A 23,962-nucleotide genomic window follows, 5' to 3' on the forward strand; every position below is an offset into this window, starting at 1 on the left:
TGTAAGGGGACTGCGTAGAGGGGAGGAGGTGGGCTCTGGCAGTGGTTGAACCCTGGCAAAGGGCAGAAGACAGAATCATGGTCTTCAAACACTCTAGAACCATCAAACAGAATGGGGATTAGGTGTTCTCAGAGGCCCCAACAGAGACGGTGAGCTAATGGCACAAGTGACAGAGAGATAGGTATTAAATGGTCAACAGGTTCAAATGTGTGCTGGGCACCTCTGTGATTTCCCTTGGCCTGCAGGTGTTCGGTGACCCGAGAATAGGCTCCTGCCTTTATAGGGACAGAGGTGTGAGACATTCAGGAAAAGAAAGGGGCGGGTTAGGAAGAAGCTGGCCAAGGGCCCTGATTCTTTGCTACCTCAATTCTACACACAGTGGGGCCCTGCCTGAAGGGCCAGAGGCAGTGTGGGCTGCCAGACTCCTGCATACTCACCTCTTGTTGGAGACGTTGGTGGTGAGAGCTGTGACAGAGGCTAGAGACACAGAATCGGGGTCCAGCCCATCCCCCAGCCGAATGGCCAAGCGGTCAAGGTCCTCCATCTCCAGCACAGCCGGTTCATCTGCCAAAGAAGAAAGTTAGGTGGACTGGATGGTGGGATAGTGACTGTCTTTCCCCTTTTGCTTTGGCATCCAGGAAACTAACAACCAGAGTGGGTGAACCAGGTCTAACATTTGCTTAGAATGTTATGGCCCATCTATCTGCAGTGTTGCCTACCTAATCTCGATCTTTGATTTTAATTGATATTATATCTAGTCTTGTTTTTTTATTTTAATCTTTAAGATGTTTTTAAAAAAGATTTATTTGCTATTTGAGAGAGAGAGGGAGTGAGCAGGAGGGGCAGAGAGAGAGAGAGAATCTCAAGCAGACTCTATGAAGTGCAGAGCCTGACGTGGGTCAGATGCTCAACTAACTACACTCCACCCAGGTGCCCCTTTAAAGACTTTTTAAAAGTTTATTTATTTAAGCTATCTCTACACCCATTGTGGGGCTTAAACTACCCACCCCAAGATCAAGAGCCCTGTGCATGCTCTACTGACTGAGCCAGCCAGGCACCCCTAGTCTTGCTTTTTAATTTTGATTGAATGCAACTCTTTTATTACATATTAACCATATAAACACTGAATAGCCTTTGTGGATGAAGGTAGGAAATAAAGAATCCATAGTTACATACCTTTTGAACAATAGCTACTCGACCATTTATTGAATGGCCTCTAAGTGCCAGGCACAGTGCCAGGCAATTTATACATGCATTTCCTGTCCTCATATCCATGTCCTGTCGAGATATGCACTATTCTCAGGTAACAGATTGGGAAACTGAGGCTTAGGAAGTAACTTATCCATGTAAAAGAGCTGATGGAGTGATGGTGTTTGGAACCAACCCTGCACTGATGTGTATTAGTCCAAGGAGTTAAAGAATTGGCCATCCTGGGAAATCACCCGAAGCGTGGTAGGTTTGGGCCTCAGCCAGCAGCCCTACCCTCTCCAATCTAAGGAGAGGGGCACAGGTAGAACTGGTGTGGGGGCAAGACTGAGAGAGATGCTGGGGCCAGTGGGCCACAGGGGATGCTGAGGGAGGCAGCCAGGAGCCCTGAAGGAGGACACATGATCAGCAGGCTTGGGTCAGAAAGCTCCCTTACCCATCCAGTTCTCCCCTGTCTTTTGCCTCTCCTCCCTGCCTCCTTCCAAACACCTGTCTTGCCCCCACCCCGCCCCTCTTCCTCGGGGCCTTCCCTGCAGCCTGGTGAGAAGGCTTGGGGAAGGGCAGGGCAGTGAGTCCTGGCCCTGAGTAAGCATTCTCAGGATGCTGGTCTCCCCCCTCCCCCGCCCCAGAAATAGGGAACTAGCCCAACCACTTTCGTTTTTTGTGATTCCCTTCTCTAATGAGCAACCTCTAGGCTCCTGCGTGCAGGAAAAAAGGGAGAGAGAGCAGAGAGGGCAGAAACAGGCCCATCCATCCACGGAGGGTTCTGCTCCGTTCTACCCGCGGAGATGCCCTCCCACCCTTACTGCTAGGAGCGCCCCCTTCCTGGAGACCACCTGCAGGGCCCGGCTCCTCCGGCCGCCAATGGGAGGCGAGGGCCCGCCCAGGTGGCCGTGTCAGCCAATCGCAGGAGAGCCCGCTGGGGCGCGGCCGCGGGGGGGCAGGGTTTGGTCTCCGTCAGGTGCTGAGGGATGGCCCGGGCTGCCCCGGGCTGGGGCGCGCGTCCCTACCTTGTCTCTGGGGCTCCTCCTTGTGGGTCCGGTTCTTGCCGAGCTTCATGGCAGAGAACACACTTCTCCCGGCTCTGCGAGGCGGGCCGCCGGAAGACACACAGACACAGGACAGCAAAACCCGAGAAAGAACACGTAAGAGAGAGGGAGCTTCGTACTCCAGCCCTCACGCGCTGGTCCCGAGATAGGGTGGGGGCCAGACTTTCTCAAGCGGGAGCCAGGAGGGGGAGTTAGGGCAGAGGACCCCCCCTTCCCCACGCCTTCACACCGCTGAGGAGCAGCCCAGGGCCCAGCGATCAGAGAAGGTGACCTTCGGCTGCAAAGAAGGGTTTTAAGTGGAGCCCTCCCGGGGCCTGGGCCCATCTCAGCGCCCTCAGCCTGGTCTCAGAGCTCTGAGCGCCAAGGTGCCTCCGAGCTCATCCTCCCTGTCGGTTCACCCCACCCAGCGGGTTGGAAAGAAAGCCAGGTGACCGGAGACAAAGCGTCAGGACAGACGGACAGGAGCAGGGGCAGAGGGGCAGAGGCCAAGCAGGAGGTGTGATCGAAACTAGCGGCTCGGTTCTCAAACGGCCCTGGTGCTCAAAGCTGCCTTGTCTTTCCCCACCTCTCCATGCCCTAGGGTTCTCCTGGGTCCCTGTGAAAGGGAGGAGATGGGCACGCTCCCATTCATCTTTGGTGCTGGCTTCCACCCCTTCTGGCTGTCCCCACTCACTGTGGAATCCCTCTTTCAACCAACCCCCAGGAACATATGGCAGACTCCATAGTTCCTACCTCTTTCTCTGGCTTGGAGTGGCCTTGTGCCCCAGGTGAAGGGCCTTCCAGTCAGGGGGGCAGAGGGAAGGGGGCAGGGGCCGTCAGTGTCCCTTCAGTGATGTCCCTGCAGCCGAGCCCGAGGTCCCTGGTGCCAGGAGGGACCCGGAGTAGGACCAGCAGGGGGTAAAGTGCAATATTCCATTACCCCATTAATATTGCATGAGCAGGATACCTGACTCCTTCCTCTTCCCATTCTCCCTCCTCCTGGGTGTAGCCCTGTAGGCTCAGGTGGGGCGAGATGGAGGTTCCAATTCTGAGCTCACCTACAGCAGAGCCCACCCACCTTTGGGTCATGCATCTCCCTGTGGAAGCTTGACTATGGTTCCCAAGACCCCCTGATCTTTATTCCGGGTAATGTGAGGTTGGGCAAAACCTTTCTGTCCTTGTAGGGATGGCCTAAAAACTTCAAGCCCCTCTACTCGAGGTTGGGGGCCAATCTTACTCCCCCAAATCTGGCCCTATCCCAACCCCAGGACTTTCTTAAATCTTTGCTGTTTTTTTTTTGTTTGTTTGTTTGTTTGTTTGTTTTTTTTTTTTTACTCCCAGGCAAGATATGGAAGGCTGTGAGTCTGCATCCCAGTGAAAGAACAACCAAGAACCCTTCCGTGTGCACCAGCTCAAAGTTTAGAAAACACCAATGTATTCATGGTTTCCTAAAAAGTCATGAGGTGGGTGAAGAAAGGCTGGGGTAACACTAATGTGTCCGCACTAGCCAGCATCATGCTGTCTGGAATATAACAATGGAAAAGAGGGGAAGTTTCTCCCCTTCTAATGGAGGGAGGTATATACATATGTGCCAACAAGAGATGACATAATTTTTCTTGAGCACCTACTATGGGCCAGAGACTTTTCCAGATGTTTGCTCATTTCCTCTTTATAACAATCCTGGGAGGGACATACGCTTTTCTTCATTCAACCCAAAGAAAGACTCACAGGCTCCAAGCACTAGGGCTGAAGCGCAGAGCCCCCACCTCCTCGGCTGGCGACTACTATACCCTTAGTGCTCTGGGCTTGCACTCCTCCATCGGGTTACATCCCATTGTAACCATTTGGAACTCTGGTGAAAAGTCTCCAGGGCCTGCACTTGTGGGTAGAGGTATGGGCCACGTGCCAGCACAGTCTGCAGATGGGGATACCATCTGTGAAGAGTCCCATGGACTGCCCAGGTTTACGTACAGAGAAGGGGCTTGTTCACAGATTTTCTCAGGCTTGATGAATTTTGGAAGAGACTGCCATGAATGGTAATGACTGGTGACAAAACATTGAACAGGTCAGTGACCTCATCAGGAACAATTGAGTGGCTGTGAGAACAGACCATCCTGCCTGGCTTATGCTGAGCCACCTGTGGGATGGTTCCTTGCCTGGTGGCCTTAAGGTGGGGTACTGGGGCACCTGGGTGGCTTCAGTGGTTGAACATTTGCCTTTGGCTCAGGCCATGATCCCGGGGTCCTGGGATCGAGTGCCACATCAGGCTCCTACACAGAGCCTGCTTCTCCCTCTGCCTATATCTCTGCCTCCTTCTCTGTGTCTCTCATGAATAAATAAATAAAATCTTAAAAAAAAAAGGGGAGCAGGGGTACTGGTAGTACTCTGACCCCTGCCACAGAACATGTGCCGAGTGTAAGCCCTCACTTTGCTTCCTGTCTCAGTGTTTGGGGCTCCATTCTGTCCAGCCTTCCTGCTCTGACTGTCGCTTTCCTGGATTACCTGGGAGTTTCCTGGACGGCTCTGTACTTGACTTGGTACAATTGTTTCTTGAACATTTCTGGGCTGTGCCATCCTTAGAGTCCCCAGCCCCACTCTGTGTGACCTACACAATGCCATCACGTACAGCCTGCTCCTCAACCCCCACTCCTCTGGGTTGCTATTCCCACCCCCACCCCCATCCTGTTCCCCTTGCCCTAAAGCTCCTGGGAAAGTGGTCTGAGATGGTAGGTCAAAGCACTGTGTTGAGTCAGAAGCAGGCCCTGCCTGAGAAACCAGAGGCTTGGCATCCTGGAACAGGATCTGTATGTGCTGCCTGAGGCCTGGAGGGGGCTCGAGTGGCTAGGAATTGTGGCTTTCTGATGCTGGTCCTGAGGACCCACCCAAGTGGGAAAGTTGCCTGGGGCTTCCCTTGGGGGCACGTATGGCCTTTGACTTTGAAAGTCACTTTCTTCCCTAAAAGAAACATATTTGGAAGCAAAAATGATACTTTAAAATCAAAACAAAACAAACTCTACTATCCTACTATTCTCTACCATAACCTGAAGCCAATCACAGGAGAAACCCGACTTCTCAGACCCTGAATAATTTTAAGCATCTCAAGTGGACAGGTTTACCGATGCTACTCCTATATACTGGAAATGTCTCCAAATGACGATTTATATTCCTTCATGAAAAATGCAGAATGTGTAGGGTGAATGTAATTTCCCGAATTCTTACTATTGGCTTTCCACCTGTTTCTGTCTCCTAGACTCGCTCTTAAATCCATCTGGACAGTGTGCAGTAGAGTGTGATGTCGTCGGCTCTCCCTGCCCTTTGGAGTTTTCTGATCAATGACACGTCAGAAGTTCACGATAGAAGCAGCCTCTCCTGCCTATCACTGCACCACTTCCCAGAAGCAGCATGCCTGCTTCTCTTGGCAAAGGGTAAAGGTGATTTTTGAAATAACTATTAACTGAGGCAGGGATTTTTCAAAGATTATCCACTTGAATTAAAGACTTAGATTTCCAAAATGTGTAATCTATCCATGAGGTTACTGGTGTGCCCGCATACTGAGTTTTTGTTTTTGTTTTTAAATAAATGCTGCCTTCTGTCTGAGTTCTTCAATGATACAATATGGTGAGAAAGATACAATATGGTGAGAAAGAGACAAAGAAAAAAAGCCAGTAATCAACTCAGTGAAAAACTGCTTTGTGACCAAGTGGCTCATCATTCACCGCTTCAGGAAAGAAAGCCGAAGCAGGAGCTGGGGAGGGGGGCCCTTTGGGCCCTCTGAGGATTTATGGTCACATTTAGGTTTCCCCCTGGCTGGATTCACTGCAGGCAGAATGATATGCACCTACAATGCAGACCACTATTTCCCTCTAGAGAAAAGATTTTAAAGTTAGTTCACTCATTTGTAAACTTTTTCTTTCATTTATGGATCTGATGATTTCTTTGCTGGTTCCACGGCTCAGATCTAGAAGGATGTCGCGGCGGTTGGGTGATTCACTTGGGGCCCCCAGCGGGGAGAGCTTGGTATTCAAAATGACTTGGGAACCTTGGCCAAAATAAGCTTAGTGAACCGGGCGTTGGAGTAATTCAGGGCTGTGTCTTCTTCTGGAGGTCGTACCTAGGGGCTGTGCGGACAGTGGGCTGCAGGCCTGGGCTTCCTCACAATCCAGGCTCCTTGGCTCAGGCCTCAGGTAATTTGGAGGAACCCTTGCCTGAGCGAAACAGGGTCTCTGGCTCTCTGCTTGCTTAAACAGCCACATTTTCAAACCTTGGGGGCATGTGCCACCAGTACCCCTTGGTGGGTTTATTTCTTTTTTTTCCCCTCATGTCCCAAGTAACACTAATTTCATAATCACAGGCTGTAGAGGTGTTTCTCACAGTGTATTGAGTTTCAAATATCTTCCTCTACCTGGGCAGGACAGGTCGACCCTTCCTATAAGAACTTGTCTCCCGATTGGCCTATTTACCCATGCGCCCTGGGGAAAGCAGGAGGCTAGGAGTCCCTTGGGTCCTGAGGCTCACAGTTCGCTAGGGAGCTGACTCCTCAGCCCTCCCCCGTGGCCAACCCCTCGCAAGACTCAAGTAAACAGCATCATGGGAACAGAATGCCACCTCCCCAAGCCAGCCTCTCCCAGCATCTCACGCACCCACAGGGAGCACGAGCCCTTTCATGTCTGGCTCTTTCAGTTCTTCCTACTGCGACTTGCACATACTTCCACTTAGTTCTCCTCGGTGGAGCTCCAGCCTAGCCAGCCTGGCCACATAATACCCTTCAGAGATTCAAAATTGTTTTTATGGTTTTTCTTCCCCAGGCAGAGGAGTTTCAACTCCTTTATAATCTCTTTTTAGAAATCTCATTTTCCTCCCTTTTCAATCCTCTGAGTGCTCTACACATTAAAATAAGAATAAAAAAATGCCGGGTGACTTTATTCCAGGAGTTAATTGGAGATGACAAGAGATTCGGATCAGGTTGCACTGGGGAACCAGTCGGAATGGCTGGGGGTCTGGCCCCCCGGCAGCCTGGGGAGCTGGAAACCGGGAAGTGCCCTAGAGCCTCACCACTCTCAGTCAGAGCCTGGGGGAGGGGCAGGTGGTCCACACTCCTAAGGAGGCCTTTGACAGCTAAGCGGCCAAGCAGGAACCTGACCCCTGGAAACCTCTCCCTAAGAGGGACTCCCAGTCCAGCATCTGTCATCATCTCTCAGTCACATACCCCTGGATTCAGCAATCGGGCTCCCACTTCAAGCCTGGCACATGCTCTGCCTCAGGCCTTCCCTGGCTCAGAGCCTTGACTCTTCGGGTGGCGGGGCCTGAACTTTCCCCACGCGGTGCCATTGCTTTGGTGCTTTTGCTTGTGTGTCACAAGTGGAGTTGGAACTCAGTATGTTTTTGTTAAGGCAATGGACAACAATGGTGAGTTCTCTGGGGTTTTAAAGCAAGCAGAGATCTCAAGCCCATACCTGTGCTGACCACCTCAGACCCCTGTTGGCACAATCCTGGTGTCCCCATGATGTCCTCATGTCAACTGGTTTTTTAGCTTATTGGCACCACAGTCTGGGGCAAATCTTTTAACATCTCTGAAGCTCAGTTTCCCTGTCTGGAAAATAAAGACCACACGCTTGGCTTTTCAGCTTGTCAGTGTGTTTGGAGAGTTAAATTGAATTTAGAGTACAGTCAAGTGCTCTAAACTCCCTGGGTCTATTGTAAACTCTGGGTCTGAAGCTAGATTCCCTGTGTTGTCATTCTAGCTCTGATCCTATTCTGGGGCAAGTTACTTCCCCTCTCTGGGACTTAGATTTGTCATCTCTAAGAAAGGGCTTTGGCCCAGAGGCCCCCTCCAGCTTGTCAGCCCTGACTGCTACCATTCCTATGGATTCCCCATAATGCTAGAGAGTTCTTGAGATGGCATGTGCTTCTGGGGGACTCTGTGAGACCTACTCATCAACCCCAGGCCATGAGGTTTTCCAAGCTCTTGTGGCCAGCTCCTCTCATCTGGGGTTTCCACCTCTCTCCTCTCCCTCTGATCTCTCCCTCCCACAGGAAGCCTTTTGGGGGTTGGAGATGGTGAGGACAAACAGAAGGTGCTCATCTGCTCATCTCCCTTTAAGCTTTCTGGGCCTTCATGCTCCAGCCACCCCTATGGCCACTCCAGGCCCAGAGTCTGTCCTCCTTGGGCTTCCAGGCCTGTGTATCCACCTGCCCAGCCCTGCTTTGACTCTTAGGGGGAAGTGGCCAGTGGCTTCTTGAGCCTCCCTTACTCCTCTGCCTAGAGTCACACCCTCCCTCACAGGGAAGCCTAAGGGCCTGGTCCATGGGTACAGAGCTGGATAGGGAAGTGGAAGAAGAGTCAAGACACTGAAAAGAGGCAGGAGGGAGTGGAAACAGCAGGCCCAGACACCTGCCCACCCCCTGCTCCCACCCCCTCCCTCCCTGGCCCTCACCCCCCCCATGGCCAGATGGACAGACCGCCCTCGCTCTGCCATCCCCCAGGGCTGGCTCCACCAGGATAGCCCACACCTAAGCCCTCTGAGACAGGCCATCCCAACATCCGCACCCTGTGGTGAGGAGCCTTTGGGCCCCACGGGCTCCGCCCTGGCCTGGGACACCTACTTGTGCTCGCCATCTCTGCCTCCCTTGGTCTTCTCTCTGCCTTTGCTGAGTAGGGGGGAGGAGAAATGAGGAGACAAGGGGATGTGAGTGAGGAGGGTGTGGACTAGAGACACTTGCAGATTTAGCCCCTGGCCCTGCAGACCCCCACTCCCCAGGGGCCTCCTTGACCCAGGGGCCCCTCACCCCACAGCTTCTCACTTCAGCTTAAGACTGCAGGGCAAAGATCAGACAGTCCCAGGCTCTGCCCTGGGTCACAGGAGCAGGGCTGGGTGGCCACTCTCCCAACGCCAAGCCCAGGAAAACCTAGAGCCTTGATCAGGGAGGAGGCCTCAGGGATCAGCTGCTCTCTTTCATTTCCAGGCAAGGGTCTGGTGATTTCTAATGTGGGTCTCAGATGCCTCAGGGAAAGCGAGGTTCTAGGAGTCTGGCCACCCTCTAGGCCTGGGCCACCCTGCTCCTCCCCACCTCCTTCCTCCTCTCATCTCCTCCCAACAGAATGGGCCGCTCCCAGGCTCTGGGGGCCTCTGAGAGGAAAGGTAGGCTGGGCAGATTCTGGGCACGTGGCAGTAAGAGGGCTACCACTCTGGGGCTCAGAGCAGGGTAAGCCTCTTTAGGGAGGCTTTCAGAAAACCCTTCTGGAATGTTCTCTCAATGCTTCCCTGATGCTGTGGCAGTGAGAATGAAGAAAAGAAAGCAGATGGCAGTTAGTGATATTACCTCTCCTTATTCTATACTGGCCCAGGCCTTGCCCACATAGACATGACTCTGTGCCCTGACAGCTCAGAACCTGAAGGCCTAGATAGATCACAGCTGAAGCGCAGCTTTGGCCAGTTATCTTTTCCATTAGGCAAGCTGGTCAGTTTGTAATTCTTTTCAAAGTAGTCAATGTCAGCCAGGTCTCTGCCTGCTGAAATCCGCTGAGACCACTGATCAGAGAACAGGTCACTGCATAGAAGTGGAGGCTGTCTCAGCAGGCCCGCAGTGGCCCCAGGCCTGGCTGGTCTTGGGGGCAGGTAGGCCAGGCACGGCCATGGGCCTGCACTGGGACCCACTGAGAGCTGATGGGGCATACTCCAGTGGAGCAGGAGCTCCAATGAGCTTTTGAGAATGAGGGCTGAACAGGAGATTTACTGCCACCCCCCCCCCCCACATTAACCCAAACAGGGCTGCCTTTCTCTGAATTTTGGATCCAAGTTTTCAGGGAGTTTGCTTGTTTATTATTTTAAAAGCCCTCTGTAACCCTGAAAAGTCTAAAAAATATTGCAATAGAGGAACCAGAAGGGGAACTGTATCATCTAGGATTGGCAAAGGATGGAACAGGAAGGGGGAACTTATATACCTGAACAATAAAAACATGATGCTTTTTCTCTTTCCCTTCTGGTTTTGCTCTGAAATCTCAGCAAGGCATCAGGCTGGCTCAGTGGGGCGTCTGCTCAGGCAGAGAGGAGGCCAAGGCACAGCATGACCTGCACTCAAAGCCCAGTGCACACTGTCTACCACATGCCTACTACACCCCTCCTCACATGCTCTAGGCCTCTGGGCCTACAAAAGGGCTGCACATAGACCCACACTCTGAGTGTAGAAATGGAGAAGGGAAAAGGACAGTCTTTCTGTGAAAAAATACTGCTACCACTACTACTAGGATACAACTAACATTAATAATAAATCTTTGAGGTTCTGTGGTCAGCCTGCCCTCAGTCACTCTGCCATGAGCAATAGGGGTAGGATGTGAACTGGCCTCTGTCCCTGTTGCTAGGGGACCTCTCAGTGAAGCCCTGAATGGATCTGACTTTCTTCCTAGAGTCTACATTGTGGTTTTACTGTCCCACCCTGGCCAGGTAAGTTCTATTCCCCAGCCAGCATTCTCTTCTCTGGGGCTTGGTTTCACTCCACCTCTTCCTCACACCCCCATCCCCATTGCTCTGGGTGTGCCACTGAAAGTGTCACAGGGTAGGAGATTCAATATGGTAGCCTGCTGGGGAACTCCAGGGTTTGCTGGGACCCAAGTGCTTCACGGTGCCAGGACTCACACAAACACTTAATCCTGGGTTGGGGATGGAGGGGAGTCCAACCTCAGGTGAGATGGCTAGGTTTGAGAAGAGTCTCTAGCACTGCTTCACCCCATATCTCAGCATGGCCTTGACACTGGCTCCTCTGCACTGCTTGAGAGCTCTGGCCTCTCTGGAGCTCAGCCTGATGAGGGGGATCATCAGGGGAAGGGATCATGGGAACTGGTAAAGCAGAGCTCTGGGGGTGAGGCTGGCTGTGCTGACCCCATACATACCCCAGGACACATACCATGAGGATATCCCTCTGCCCTCTGACCTCAGGCATAGGAGGGATACTTCCATGCCTCAGGCATAGGAGGGATATTTTCATGGATCTTTGCTGGAATAAAAGATGATCCATGAGGAGAACAAGAAAAGTGGTCCCTCCTTGTGCTCCCAAGATGAGACACAGCAGAGAGGAGCCCTACAAGAACCTCTATCTTCTCAGGTAGGGGGTGTGGGCGGAAGGAGGTGGGGCCATGAAGGGCAGGAGGGCCAGGCAGGTGGAGAAGATGAGAAGAAAGAGTTGCAGAACAGAGGGAATTTGCAAGAAAGCCCCAAGAGAAGCTGCAAGATTAAAGCTGGGGCTCCTTTCTATCCTTCTGGGATGTGGCTCCTAGAGCTACTGCACCAGACCCCAGAAATCAGTGGTGTGCACAGCTCCCTGGCATCAAACAGAGAGAACCTATGTGCACGTGAGTGTGTGCAAACACCAGGGCGATTGTGAGTGTGTGCATACATGTTCTGGACCAAAGTCTCCTCTCCCTTCAGAGACTGGGGCAGATGTATCCCGACATGCAAGGCCTGCACCCTGATTTTGCGTTTTTGAGAGCAAAGGGCCCACAGGGTTGGTAATTCATTCCTTCTCTGCCACACTGACAGCTGTGGGAGGCGAGGGGACCCCTGTGACCAAGTGAGACCCCGCCCTGGGCCCCAGCTACTGTGAGGCTCCAGGTGTCAGCAGCATTGTTCACAGAACCCTTGGTATAGGGTGGAGTGCCAGAGCTGAGGGGGAGCTTAATAGCAGGACTTGGACCCAAAGGTCAGATAGTGCTCAGGGTGGAAGTTGGGGTGAGTGACACGGAGGCTCTGGAAGACAGACCTTGGCTGAGTGCCGACCACATGCCAGGTGCCACAGTGGGCAATACACATGTAGCATCTTATGTGATCCTAACACTCCTGAGGGGCACTAGGGATGCCCCTCTTACAGGTGGGGAAGTGGGGAAGTGTGGCTTCAAAGGGCAGATCTGGGATCTGAGCCCTGTTCTGTCCATGGCACTGCATGACCTCCTGGAACTTTCCCAGGGTGTGTTACAGAGACCCGGCCACAATCAGGGGCCCCTGGTTTGGGGCAGAGACTAGATAAGTAGGGCCGGGGATGTTCAGAGAGGATGAGACTGACCAGGGCCCGGGATCGATGGAACTGTGGGAGGGAAGGGTTAACAGGCTGGGTTGGGGTTTGGAGGGCATGCTCAGGCAGAGGTGCCAGCACACATTCCCCGAGGTCAAACGGGAGAAATTTCCAGGAAGATACTTAAGGGCTTGAGATAGAGTGCCCTTACATAAGGGGAGCCTCTGGAGCCTCTATCTTTCCTGGGGTGGTGAGGCCAGATGGCTCCCCAGGACCTCCTTGCACCAGCCTCCTCTGTCATCCATGGAAGAGTCCCTGCCAGCCAGGGGCTGAGGCTATTCTCTGCCCATTCACTCCACCAGCCCACCACCACCCTCCAGCAAACACCCTACTGAGCCAAGTCAGACAGGCAGAAATGGATTCTCTAACCAGACCCCTATGGGTCCAGAGGACCAGGTGAGACACTGCTGTTTGCCAACGATGAGGTTTTCTTGTGGCTGGTGATGGACCAGAGGAGAGATGAGAGAGGCGCTTGGTTGACGGAGCACCTTTATCTGCAAAGGGGTGGGCCTTTCAGGAGGGGATGGAGGGCCAGGGGCAGACGCGGGAAGGGAAGACTTCCCTGGGGGCCAGAGGCTAGGCACATACATCCTTTCCTCTCCCTGCCCCTTTGCTGGCCAAGCCTTTCTGGAGGGCTCTCTGGTCCAGAAGACAGTGGCTTCCTCCCACACTCCAGAGTTGACAGGCCTGGCTAGTTGGCACTTATATGATAAGGGTGAGACATAACACTTAGGGCTGGGAGGTCAACCATCAAGTCCTTGTTGCCACCCGCGTGCTTTGACCCATGGAGGCAGCCAGAATGAAGCTGTAGGATAAGCCCAAAGAAGCTCCGCCTTCTTCTCACCAGTAAAGGACTCTCCCTGAAGCTTCTCACCTCTTCCCCACACCCAGCCTGCTGGCTTTGTGGCTAGGCCTGGCAAAGACACCAACCCAAAGGCGCTCTTAGCATCTGGACCAGCAGCCCCTGCGGCAGCCAGGAAACTATGCACATGCTCACACAACCCCTCCAACACGGGGTGGTGGCATCTGGATGACAAGGGGCTCTGACCACGGTTGTCAGCTTCTCCCAATTCCCTATCCCAGATAAAACCCTTCCTCCTGCTCTGGCTTCCTGCTGCTGCCCTGGGACAGACCACATGAAGGTCAGGGAGAGGTAGGAAAGCCCAGCAATGGCTGAGGAAGGATGGGAGGAGACCTCTGCAGGTCTGGAGACCAGAGCTCCCCATTTTGCTCTGGTGTATCCACTCGTGCCCCTTCTATCAGCTTCCTGGCCTGTTCTCAGAGGATGAGAGAGAAACTGGCTCTGCATCCCCAACTACAGTAGCCAGAGAGGGCAGCCCTCGGCTGTCCAGAGCTCCCAGAGCTGTTTCACGTGGGTGCTACCCATGAGATCCAGAGTGTCCCTGGGTTCCTCAGGATATCACAGTTAGGGAGGAGTCAGGATGTTCAACCCATTCCTATAACTGGCCCACAGGGGTAGGCGACTTGCTCAAAGTCACTCGGCTAGTTAGTGGCAGCTAGGATGGGACTTCACGGGACTCAGCCCCAGTGCTCCCTTGCCTGTATTGCTGGCCCTCGGGTGGCACTCAGTCTTGTCCCCTGCCTGTGAGCCCAGCTGCACCTCTGACAGTCCCAGCCAAGCTCTTTCCTGTGTGGGAACAGAGGACTGGGACCAGATGTACCCTCTGTGTGGCCCCTGCCTTCCCACTGGGTGCCTGCTCATCCTGTCACCACTTCCAGCCCCCTTCCTGACCGTTTGCATTGTTCAGCTGCCAAGACCCTGTTTGTCACCAGTCCTTGTATGGGGTAGCACTCGGTACCCTAGCTACAACCCGTGCCCCCATGCTCCTTCTGGCTCTCCTAACAGCAGGGTGGGGAGTGCTTCTCGTTATTCCGGGCCCCACTTTACAGGTTAGGAGGGACAGGGGAGAGGGTATGCGACTGGCCAAGGGTCACAAGACTGGTAAGAGGCAGAGCCCGGACTCAGATCTGGGCCTCCTGAGGCCAAATTGCATCTCCTTTCCAGTTAGCTGGCCAGAGTCCAAGGAGGACAGGCTCCCAGCTGGCCTGGGTGATGCCACCCCTTGCTGCTCTCTGCTGGCCTGGAGCCCAATGTACCCTGTATTTGCCACACTCCTGGCTCCTTTGACCTTGTTACTATTGCTCTCCACCTGGCTCCCAGGGTCTTAGGCTTATACAGTGTGTGTGTGTGTGTGTGTGTGTGTGTGTGTGTGTGGCCGGAGGGGCGTGGCTCAGGTACAAAGAAAAGCGTATTTGTCTAATAAAAATTTATCAATTCAATTGCACTGATTTAGAATCTGTGTTTTTTCAGAACGGGGACTGAATATATTTTTTTTTAGAAAGGGAAGGTCAGAGATTGGAGGGAGGCGATCACTGGGAGGGGATCCTCTCCTCTAAAACTTTAGATACACCGTTGACTTACCTGGATTTTACACATTATTCCCAGTGGATTAGGAATCTACAGCCAACATTTTGCTAACCTACAGTCTGTCTCTCTGAGTTCTAACGGTAATACAACTGCATTTTCTTTTGGAAAAAATCATGCCTTCGGAATGAGCTGGCCTGGACACAGCTTCCTGACACCCATGTGTGGCAGGACACTTGCAGGTGTGAGTCCTTAACACTGAGGGGGGCCAGGATATATTTTTCTCAACAGAAGTGAGGCTATGTCCCGACCAGGACTTTGGCTTCACCCTGGCAGGAAAAGGCCTCCCTCTCTTGGGCCTCCACTGGGCCAGGTGGATGGCAGGCTGCCAGGGGCTGGGCTGGCATGGCTGGGTCTTGGGCGAGAGAGGTTAGGGCCCCCTCCTATCTGCTTTACCCATTCTCTTAGGGCAGGGGGTCTAGCCTCCTCGCCCCAAGTTAGAGTTCACCCTCCCAGAACTTGTCACAGGGTAGTAAGAGGCCTGGACCCTCAGCCTGATCCCTGACACCAGGCTTCCCGAGTGAGCCCTGAGATCAGGGGATAAGCATGGGGGCCCCTGTAGAAACACCTTCCTGCCTCTTGTATGTCTCTCCAGAAACTCAGCCCTGGACTCTGAGCCCAGTCAGGCCTGGAGGGGCCTTTGAGAGGGACCAGGCATCTTCCCCGTGTCTTGGGGGGTGGTGGGTGGCCAGAGAGCCTGGGCTGTTGTTACCTGCGGAAGCTCTTCTCGCCTGGAGTCCGGGAGCTGGGGCGGGAGCCAGGGAGCAGCCCATCTGTCTCCTGGCTGTCCTTCTCTTCTTCATGGAGGGATTCGTCCCCCAGGAAGTCCCCATCATCCCAGGAGCCCACTGTGCCGTCTGTGGCCTGATACCGCACCTCTACGCACAGGCTGGTCTGGAGGGAGAGGGGTGGGTGGTGAGCAGGGGAACAGAGACAGCAATAATGTGCACACTCCGTTGCTTTGTGATGTTTATTTACAAAGTGCTTTCGCTTCCTTCACTGGCTGGAGGAACACAAGCTGGGTGTTAATCCTCCCCACACCTCCATTTTGCATATAGGGAAACCGATGCCTCAGAAAGATTGAGATGCACAGGCTCAGTCAATTTTAATGGTCCTCCTGCACTTGATTCTGCTCCTCCCCGGTGCCCAAGGTGAGGAGCCCACCCCTGGACAGCTGAGCCTAGACTGTGGTGGGCTCTCTGAGGGCACCGTACACATAATCAAGAATGTCATTCAGTGGTCCCAGGGCAGAGGTCACCCACTCGTCCTCAGAAGCGGGGCTGACCTCCCCGCACTCCTGATGCTGGTGATGTGATGTGAGCTGATCCTTTGGAGGAGGGCCAGAGATCTCCAGGGGCATAGGGCCAGCACTCCGTCCTGCTCAGCTGACACCCGCCGTCTTACTCTAGAGACTTGGGGGTCACCCTGGGCTTTTCTCTGGGGAAAGTGGAGCACCAAACCTGGGCCCAGGTGGTGCATCTGGTTGGGCTCCTTGCTCTAGGTCCTCGGAGCCACTTACTTCCTTTTAGCCTCATGTCCTTCGCACTGACTCAATGGGGCCCTTTTGATGTGACCAGGTATGTTGTGGCGGAAAAATAGTGGCCTGGAATTGGAAGCCCTGGGTCTCATCCAGTGTTGGGCCTGCTGTTGACCAGCTGTCTGACCTTGACTAAATTTATTTTCAGCCAGGATTTCCCAGGGTTCCCATCCACAAAATGGGTAGCAGAGGTAGGTAGATGGGCTAGATCATCTGTGAGTCCTTTCCTCAGCCTGATTCTAGAAATACAGGGGATGGATTGTGCTGCCTACTTGTCCCTGCCCACTTCTTCCTTTCACTCTCATCTCACTTCCTCCCACTGGTGTTCATAGCTTATTCTGCATCCCCTCTCCCTTTCCCAGGGTGGCTGAGCCCTCCTGACTTCAAAAAGCAGCCCTGCCCACACCTGCCCATGGAGACAATGACCTGGCTAGGGCCAAGCTTTGAAGTCCCAAATGCTCTCCTGTTCTCTGCAAGGAAGTATCTTAAGATATCAAGGAACTATGGGAATTCCTGCACCACCCTTCGTACTCCTCAGAGGGCATTCCTTCCATTCTGGCTCCCCATGGCTGCAGCCCTGCCTTCTGAGGTTATTCTGCTGCCTACCACATAGGGCTACACATTATGCAGGATCCAGGTGAGGGAACCATGATATAACTCCATTTTATGTACAAGGCAAGCTGAAGTCAGGAAGTAATAGTTACCAAAATTGTTTTATGTATTTATTGAGCACTTATTATGTGCCTAACTATTCTAAGTACTATCTGTGTATTCTCATTTAATCCTGAGAACAATTCCGGTGAAGCAGAGACTATAATGTTGCTCACTCTGCAGATGGTAGGTAACTACCCAAGTCACACAGTTAAGGGCCTAACTAGGATTTGTACACAGCGGTTGTGTTCCTCAGCGTGGCCTAACTGGCCGTGAGTGGACATGAATGAGCTGATGCGGACAAAGGCATCACAGCAGAGCCTAGGGTCTGAGCTTCCAGATTAGCTCATTTCCTTGCTTTGTCAGAACAGGTATGGAGTGTGCATCATTAGTATGAGTGTGTTCATGTTGAAAGTGCTAGGATAGGATGTAACAACAGGAATAGAAAACAAGGTTCTTGCCCTTGCTGAATGCCTAGTCTTAGAGAGGCTCCAGGACAGGCATGCAGAGTGAAGATCATGCCTGGTGTGGCCAGCAGGGCTCAGGCTGGCCTTCAGATGCTGTCCCCCCTCACGACAGCAGAGCCTACCATCATCAAGGGCTCTGGCCACAGCCCCCAGGCTGAGGAGCTCCAGCCATCTGACCTGGGTCTCCTCTTGCCTCACCTCACCACCCATTAGGAGCATCCCCCAGCCCACCTTATGTGTGAGAAGAGGCAGGTGAAGCAGGCCTCCAGGGGACCCCATAAAGGGCAAGTCCAGGGACTCTCTGGGACAGACTCACCTTGATGATAGCATTGTTGTCATCAATCAGCGTGTCGGACACCTCCACGTGGTTCTCCTCCACCACCTTCTGCAGCACCATGCGGAAGGTCCCGATTAGCCTGTGGATGGCAGAGGGGGCATGGCAGCTTCACACAAAGAGGCCAGAGTAAGGAGCTGACATCCCACGAGGCTGTGACCAGCTGGGGAGTAGGCTGGGGGGCTGGAGGGCTTGCTTAGGCTCCAGGAGAGGGTGGCCCCAGAGCCAGGGCTGGTGTTCAGGGCCCAGGTAGCATGTCTAGGAGGGAATGTGACCCCCAACAAGCATGAATGGTTGTATGTTGTGAGACCCATTTCCCTGGGAGAGTTCGTGGGCAGTGAACAGCCTTGGGGGATGTCCCCAGATGGGGGCTCGGTCCCCCCTGGCTTGTGGTCCTTGGGCATATGGAATCGGGGTTCAGCTGAGCTCCTGCCCAGATGCCTAGTGTGGTCGTTGGAGAAGGACCAGAAGCTCCTGGACACATGAACAGCTTCTGTCCCTTCCACCTCTCTAACCACAACTGAGGGCTCTACCCACTACCGACACCACTGGCTCACTGGCCCCCTGTTTGTCTGCTATGCCCACACCTGCATTCTGCAAGCCTACTGAGGGCAAAGGCCCATTTGGTTGTGGAAACCACACATATCCCACCTGACGGCAGAGGAGGGGAGCACAGTGCTATGAAGAGCACAGCCCTGCAGTTGGAGGCTGGCCTCTGACACCAGCAAGTTATCTGCTTCCCTGACAACTCAGGCTCTCTCAGTCTGGATTCTCCTAAAATGAGCCAATAATCCCCACTTCCCCAGATTGTTTAGAGAGCTGAGACCCTCAGAGCATCTCACACACAGTCAGCACTGCCGGAGCGGTCTGGTTGGTATTGAGGGGTGTCGCTCTACTGTGAGCCTCTCCAGAGCAGAGTGAGGGGGCCGGGGTGGTGGTGGCTATCTTTCCTACTTCCAGCCTCGATTTGATATTTCCAGCACACAGGACATCTCAGTATCTGCTGGCTGAGTTGATGAACAACAGTGGGTGTCTAATAAATGCTGACTGAGTTGACTCAAACCCCATTTCACCCTACGGTTTGAAGGTTATTGCTCTGGGAGAGAACAGGGCACTCAGAGAGATGTTCTCCCATGGTGATTCCACATGGGGTAGATTAAAACGTATGCATTGTCTTGGGCTGAAGCGGCAGAGACCGAGGGGGCACCCACAGTGTGTGAGAGCGGGGAGCGCCTAGACATCACCCGGGGCTGCCCTTGATTTACAGGGGAGGAAGGGGAGCCTGAGAAAATGGGAAGGGACACATCCCAGTGAGATGAGGCATCCGGTGAATTCTGACTTTAATGGGCATGTCTGATGTCTATACCTTCCTGAGGAACACAGAAGGTGAACACTGTTTTTTTAAAAAAGGCCTCCCACTCCTAACTCTGGGAAACAAACAAAGGGTTGTGGAAGGGGAGGTGGGTAGGGGGATGGGATAACTGGGCAATGGGCACTAAGGAGGGTACCTGATGGGATGAGCACTGTGTTCTATTATATGTTGGCAAATTGAATTTAAATTAAAATAAATGGGGGATCCCTGGGTGGCTCAGCAGTTTGGCCCCTGCCTTTGGCCCAGGGCGTGATCCTGGAGTCCCGGGATCGAGTCCCACGTTGGGCTCCCGGCATGGAGCCTGCTTCTCCCTCTGCCTCTGTCTCTGCCTCTCTCTCTCTCTCTCTCTATGTCTATCATGAATAAATAAATAAATAAATATTTTTAAAAATTAAAATAAATGAATAAAACAAACAACAAAAAAAGGAAGAGTAAAAAAAGAACTATAAGAAATAAATGTGGTTTATAAGTTACCTAGCCTAAAAAGTAAAAATATAAATTTTAATATATTACCATCTGGTAGGTGAGAAATGGCTTTTTATGTACATAGAATGTGAAATGGTTTTGTTAAAAGTATGCTCCTTTGGGGTGCCTGGGTGGTGCAGTCAGTTGAGTGGCTAACTTGTGGTTTTGGCTTGGGCTGTGATCTCAGAGTTGTGGGATCCAGCCCTGCATTGGAGTCTGCTTGGGATTCTCTTTCCCTCTCCCTCTGCCCCTCCCCACTATGCTTTCTCTCTCTAATAAATAAATCTTGAGGGGGGGAAAAAAAGGCCTCCCATCTGTGTGAGGGGAGGAAGTGGTGGGAGCAGCCAGAGAGGACAAATAGGAAATGCTTCCCTCTGAAGCTCAGGGCCCTATCCACCAGCTGCCCTGCCTCCTCGAGGGCAAAACGCTTCACGCCATTCCTCCAGGTAAGCCTGACTCTGCTTCCGGGTGCTTCTAAGACCCAGCCCAGCGGAGGCCTCCCTTCCGGCTGCATCCCAGCCTCTCCCTGGCTTGGGCAGTGCCCACAGAGGAGAAATGCTGGGATGGGGTCATGGGACCTAGAGCAGCTGCCCTTGAGTCTTGGTTTTGTCTTTATGACACAAGGAGGCAGTGGGCTTGCAGCCTCTGTACTGTGTAGACATTCTAACAACAGACTATAGTTATGAAAAATACAGGTCTTTTGGCAGCTTCACTTCTTTTGGTTTTAAATCAGTGACTTTCAAACTTCAGGATAAACAGAATCTTCCGGAGGGCTTGTTAAAACATGGATGACTGGGACCTGCCCATCCATGGTTGTGCCGGTAACTGTTTAACAACTCACTGGCCGTGGAGAAGAACAGTCCTGACTCGTGGCTCCTGCCGATTTCTGTGGTGTCAGTACTCCCACCAACGGCCGAGTCCAAGCTTCCAACGGTCGCTGAACTCCGAGTTGGCAGATGTGCACCATCTGCCCTTAGAGCTGGTAAGAGCCAGCTCCAGGTCACCACCGGCCCAGCTGCTGCCCAGAGTCTGAGGCCTGAGAATAGGTATTTCTGACAAGTTTCCAAGTAACGCTGATGATGCTGGCTGGGAATCCCTGTCCACTGCTGCCCTTTGCCAATGGGCCCTTTTAGTTCTAGTAGGACCCACTGAGCACCTGCTGAGTGTGCACCTTCAGGCACATCTTTCCTGGGAGCTGCCCCAGCACAGCAGAGGAAGGATCTGCAGAGACGCTGCAATGTGACAAGACACCCCCAGGGGGCAGGATGGAGCCATTCCCCCACAAGTGCTAACGGAGGTCAGTCTCAGACCTTAGACTTGGAGGGCCTGAGAGGAAGGCTTGCCCAGCGTGTCCTCCACCCCTGCTAGACGCTCTGTGATGGGCCTCTCACTACTCCACCGCTGTTCTCACTGCTTTAACCACACTTGCTAGTGGTCCACCTCCTGGCAAACTCCCCACTCCTCATGCCCTGGTCTAAGCCTTGTCCACACACAGACTAGATGCCATCATCCTTAACAGGAGCAGTGTAGACAGTAGAAAGAGCCTGGACCCTGGAGTCAGGCAGAAGCAGATTGGCCCTATAGGCAGCTGTGTGACTTTGGCTAGCTCTCCAACCTCTCTGCTTTTTTCCGTCTCCTCAAAGGAGGTGCTACTACCTGCTTTACTGGAAGGCAGTGAGAGCACTCAAGTGAAACTCCTCTGACACTACTGCGCTCAGAGACCCTCCCCTCCTCCCTCCACTGATTTCAGGAAGGGAGGGGGTGCTATCGGCCCACGGGGTGCTGGTCTGAAGGTCTTCCTTGTAGGGTAGGCTCCAGGGGCAGATGTGCAGCCTCACAGAGCCAGGGGTCTGTCTGGCCCAGAGGGTGGGCCTGGGACCCTGGAACCCAGGGGATAATTTGGCTGGGGGGGCTTTCATTTCTGAAAGTTTTCCCCAACCTCTTCCAAATGAAAATAAAAACCAGTGTTTTTATTTTATTTATGGATGATTGAGATGATCTCAGTCTTATGTAAAGTATGAAGAAAAGCATTTTTATAAAGCTTTTTTTTTTTAAACAGGTTCATCCAAAATGTACCATCTAAGCAACACCAGGGTGTGCTTGTTGTGAAAATAAAGCTTTAGAACAGGTGTGCTAATACAGCTTCCCACAGGATGCCCCCCACAGCCCTCCCTCCTTTAGGGAGGGAACTGGTGCAGGAAGCCCCAGCTCGGGCCTGTGTGGTGACCCCGGAGACCTCCCTGCCCACCCTGGCTACACACCCAGTGAGGGCTGCCTGTTGCCTCTTCTCCTTGGGGTGGGTCAGCAGGGAGGAGCTGCCTGGGAGGGCGGGGCCTGGGGTGACCAGGCAGGGTGCACCCCTAAGCCCTCGGACAGCAGGGGCCTTTCTCTGGAAAGTGGAGGTGTGAGGCCTTTTGTCCTCTGGGAAGGAGCCTGGGGGTCAGGAGGTCTGAGCTGAAGGCCAGCTCTGCCCTGCCCCTGCTGTGTGATCCTGGGTCAGGACCCTTGCTGGGCCTCAGTTTCCCCAAGTTAGGTGAAGGAGATGGGACCTGACTTTGTCTTCTGATAGCCTCTCTTACGTGGCCCACTGAAGTTGCCCATCACAAAGAGGGCATCCCCTAAGAGCCCACAGCCGCGGGGGAGGCTGGCTGCCCACCCTCCCCAGAGTGGCCAGGTGGGCTGAGCTGGGGCAGCAGGGAGGGGAGCCTCAGGCATGGATGGGCCCAGAGAATGACCACAATAGAGCGGCAACCAGGCGCCAGGGCCTGTCAATAATTCATTGCTTTCCCCTGGGAGCCCGTGTCAAGTGCCCGAGGCCTGGTCAGGCCACCACTGCTCTTCTGGCTCCTGAATTATTCAGAAGTCCCAGGAAACTGGCGCTTGCATCAGGCCATTCTTCATCAACTGTTCCGTACTGGAAAGGGGGACACCCCAGATCCTCTGGACCCCAGATCCTTGTCCTCACAGGAGGCCCAAGGTTCCTGAAGGAGGACCTGTTCAAGGCAGGCTGGGCAGACCTGGGGTCTCCTGGTGTCTCTTCCTTCACACCATGTCTCATCCTCCTGGCAGCCCCTACCACCACTGGGTCAGGGTCCAGCTTCCAAGCCACCCTCTGCTTCTAGAACAAGTCTCTTTCTCTGAGATAGGTGGTGATGAGATCAGGCCCAAAAATTTTGTTTCTCATATCAGCTTCCTTTACCTCAGTTTCCCCAAAAAGCATCAGTCATGTGACTTGGCTGTCACCTTGGAGTGTCTTAAACTTTTCAGAGAAGAAGGACCATTTGAATTTCTGCTTCCAGACTGCTCCAGCCTGCACACCCTCTGCCTCCTGACCCCATCGGGGCATTTATTCCTTCACTCATTCCACAAAGTAAGCGGGGACCTGCGAAGGGCCAGGCACTGTCCCAAGCGCAGGTGTGCTTCTGGTGGCTCCTAAGCTCAGTGCAAATCCCAGAGGCTCCCCCTCCACTCAGCTGCCCAATGAGAAGGAGCCTGGCAACTCCAGGGTGGGGAGACCTGAACCCCATCTGACTCCAAGCACCCTGTCTCCCACTCCAACCCCCAAGCTGGCCTGTGTCTGGATGGGCCTTGTGCTGTCCTCGAGATGGCCACTCCATTCTTCCATCCTTTCCAAGAAAATAAGAGGACCCTTTCTCAGCAGGCCAGACCTGCCCTGGAGGGGTTTCTTGCCTCTTAAGGGGGGGGGGGAAGGGAGGATGGGGAAAGAGGAAGAAGGGGAGAAATAGGTTAGGGACTCCCCTGCTCTGGCTCTCTCTTGTTGGCATTTCAGAACAACTAATTGAAGCCTGAAGTTTCAGTGTATTCACTGGGATGATATTCAATTTCCCAATTTAACAAATACTTCTGATTTGTTTATAGTAGGAGTTTTGATGTTTCCAAGGGTTTCCAGCATTTCTGTGACTGTCTAGCGGCTTTCATTGTAAACAGTACACCAATCTTGTTCGTGTCAGTGGTTTCCATAATCACTGCTCACATACCCTGGTTTTCTGGGAGGTCCAGGATTAGAAAGGGAGAAGGAAGATAGGCATCCTAGCCCCAGCCCTGCTACCATCCAGTGTTCTCAGTATCTTCCCTGAGACTCAGTTTCCTCATCTGTGCACAAGGGTTACCCTGGCTGAGGCTCCTGGAAGCTCTGAAACCTCCATGTGGGTCCCTGCTGGGGTGCCTGGATGCCTCTCCTGGCCCTCAGCTTCCAATTCTTTTTGTCCTCCACCCACTTTGGTCTGTGTCTGGGCCCTTCTCCTGTTCTTGTTTCTCCTGTACTCACAGATCACCCAATCTCTCACCCCAGGGAAGAAAGTTTTGCTTCATCTTGGGGACGCCTGGTGAGGTGTCTCAGTAACCTCTCTTATGGATGTCATAGCAGCTGCCTG

At 53.2% G+C, this 23,962-nt stretch overlaps 1 protein-coding gene and 1 long non-coding RNA gene across 4 annotated transcripts in view; one reads left to right on the forward strand and one right to left on the reverse strand.

Annotated features, from left to right (window-relative positions):
• OTOF (otoferlin) overlaps positions 1–23,962 on the reverse strand; it is a 95,002-nt gene that overhangs the window by 39,590 nt on the left and 31,450 nt on the right. For 2 of the 3 annotated variants that reach the window (XM_055327431.1, XM_055327429.1), the window contains exons 4-7: positions 17,714–17,813; positions 15,455–15,636; positions 2,217–2,290; positions 438–564 (exon numbers count right to left, since the gene is read on the reverse strand). In XM_055327431.1, the coding sequence (XP_055183406.1) occupies positions 438–564; positions 2,217–2,290; positions 15,455–15,636; positions 17,714–17,813 (483 nt within the window). Of the gene's footprint in view, positions 1–437; positions 565–2,216; positions 2,291–15,454; positions 15,637–17,713; positions 17,814–18,577; positions 18,678–23,962 lie in introns of those variants that run through there. The other variant, XM_055327432.1, reaches the window with a different exon arrangement.
• LOC129511007 (uncharacterized) lies at positions 2,212–5,796 on the forward strand. Its single transcript, XR_008664735.1, has 3 exons — positions 2,212–2,351; positions 3,576–3,697; positions 5,485–5,796. It is a non-coding gene; the product is annotated as an uncharacterized LOC129511007 (long non-coding RNA).

The sequence above is a fragment of the Nyctereutes procyonoides genome, unplaced genomic scaffold (assembly GCF_905146905.1).
Source record: "Nyctereutes procyonoides isolate TBG_1078 unplaced genomic scaffold, NYPRO_anot_genome, whole genome shotgun sequence".
In the NCBI taxonomy this organism is placed as follows: Eukaryota; Metazoa; Chordata; class Mammalia; order Carnivora; family Canidae; genus Nyctereutes; species Nyctereutes procyonoides.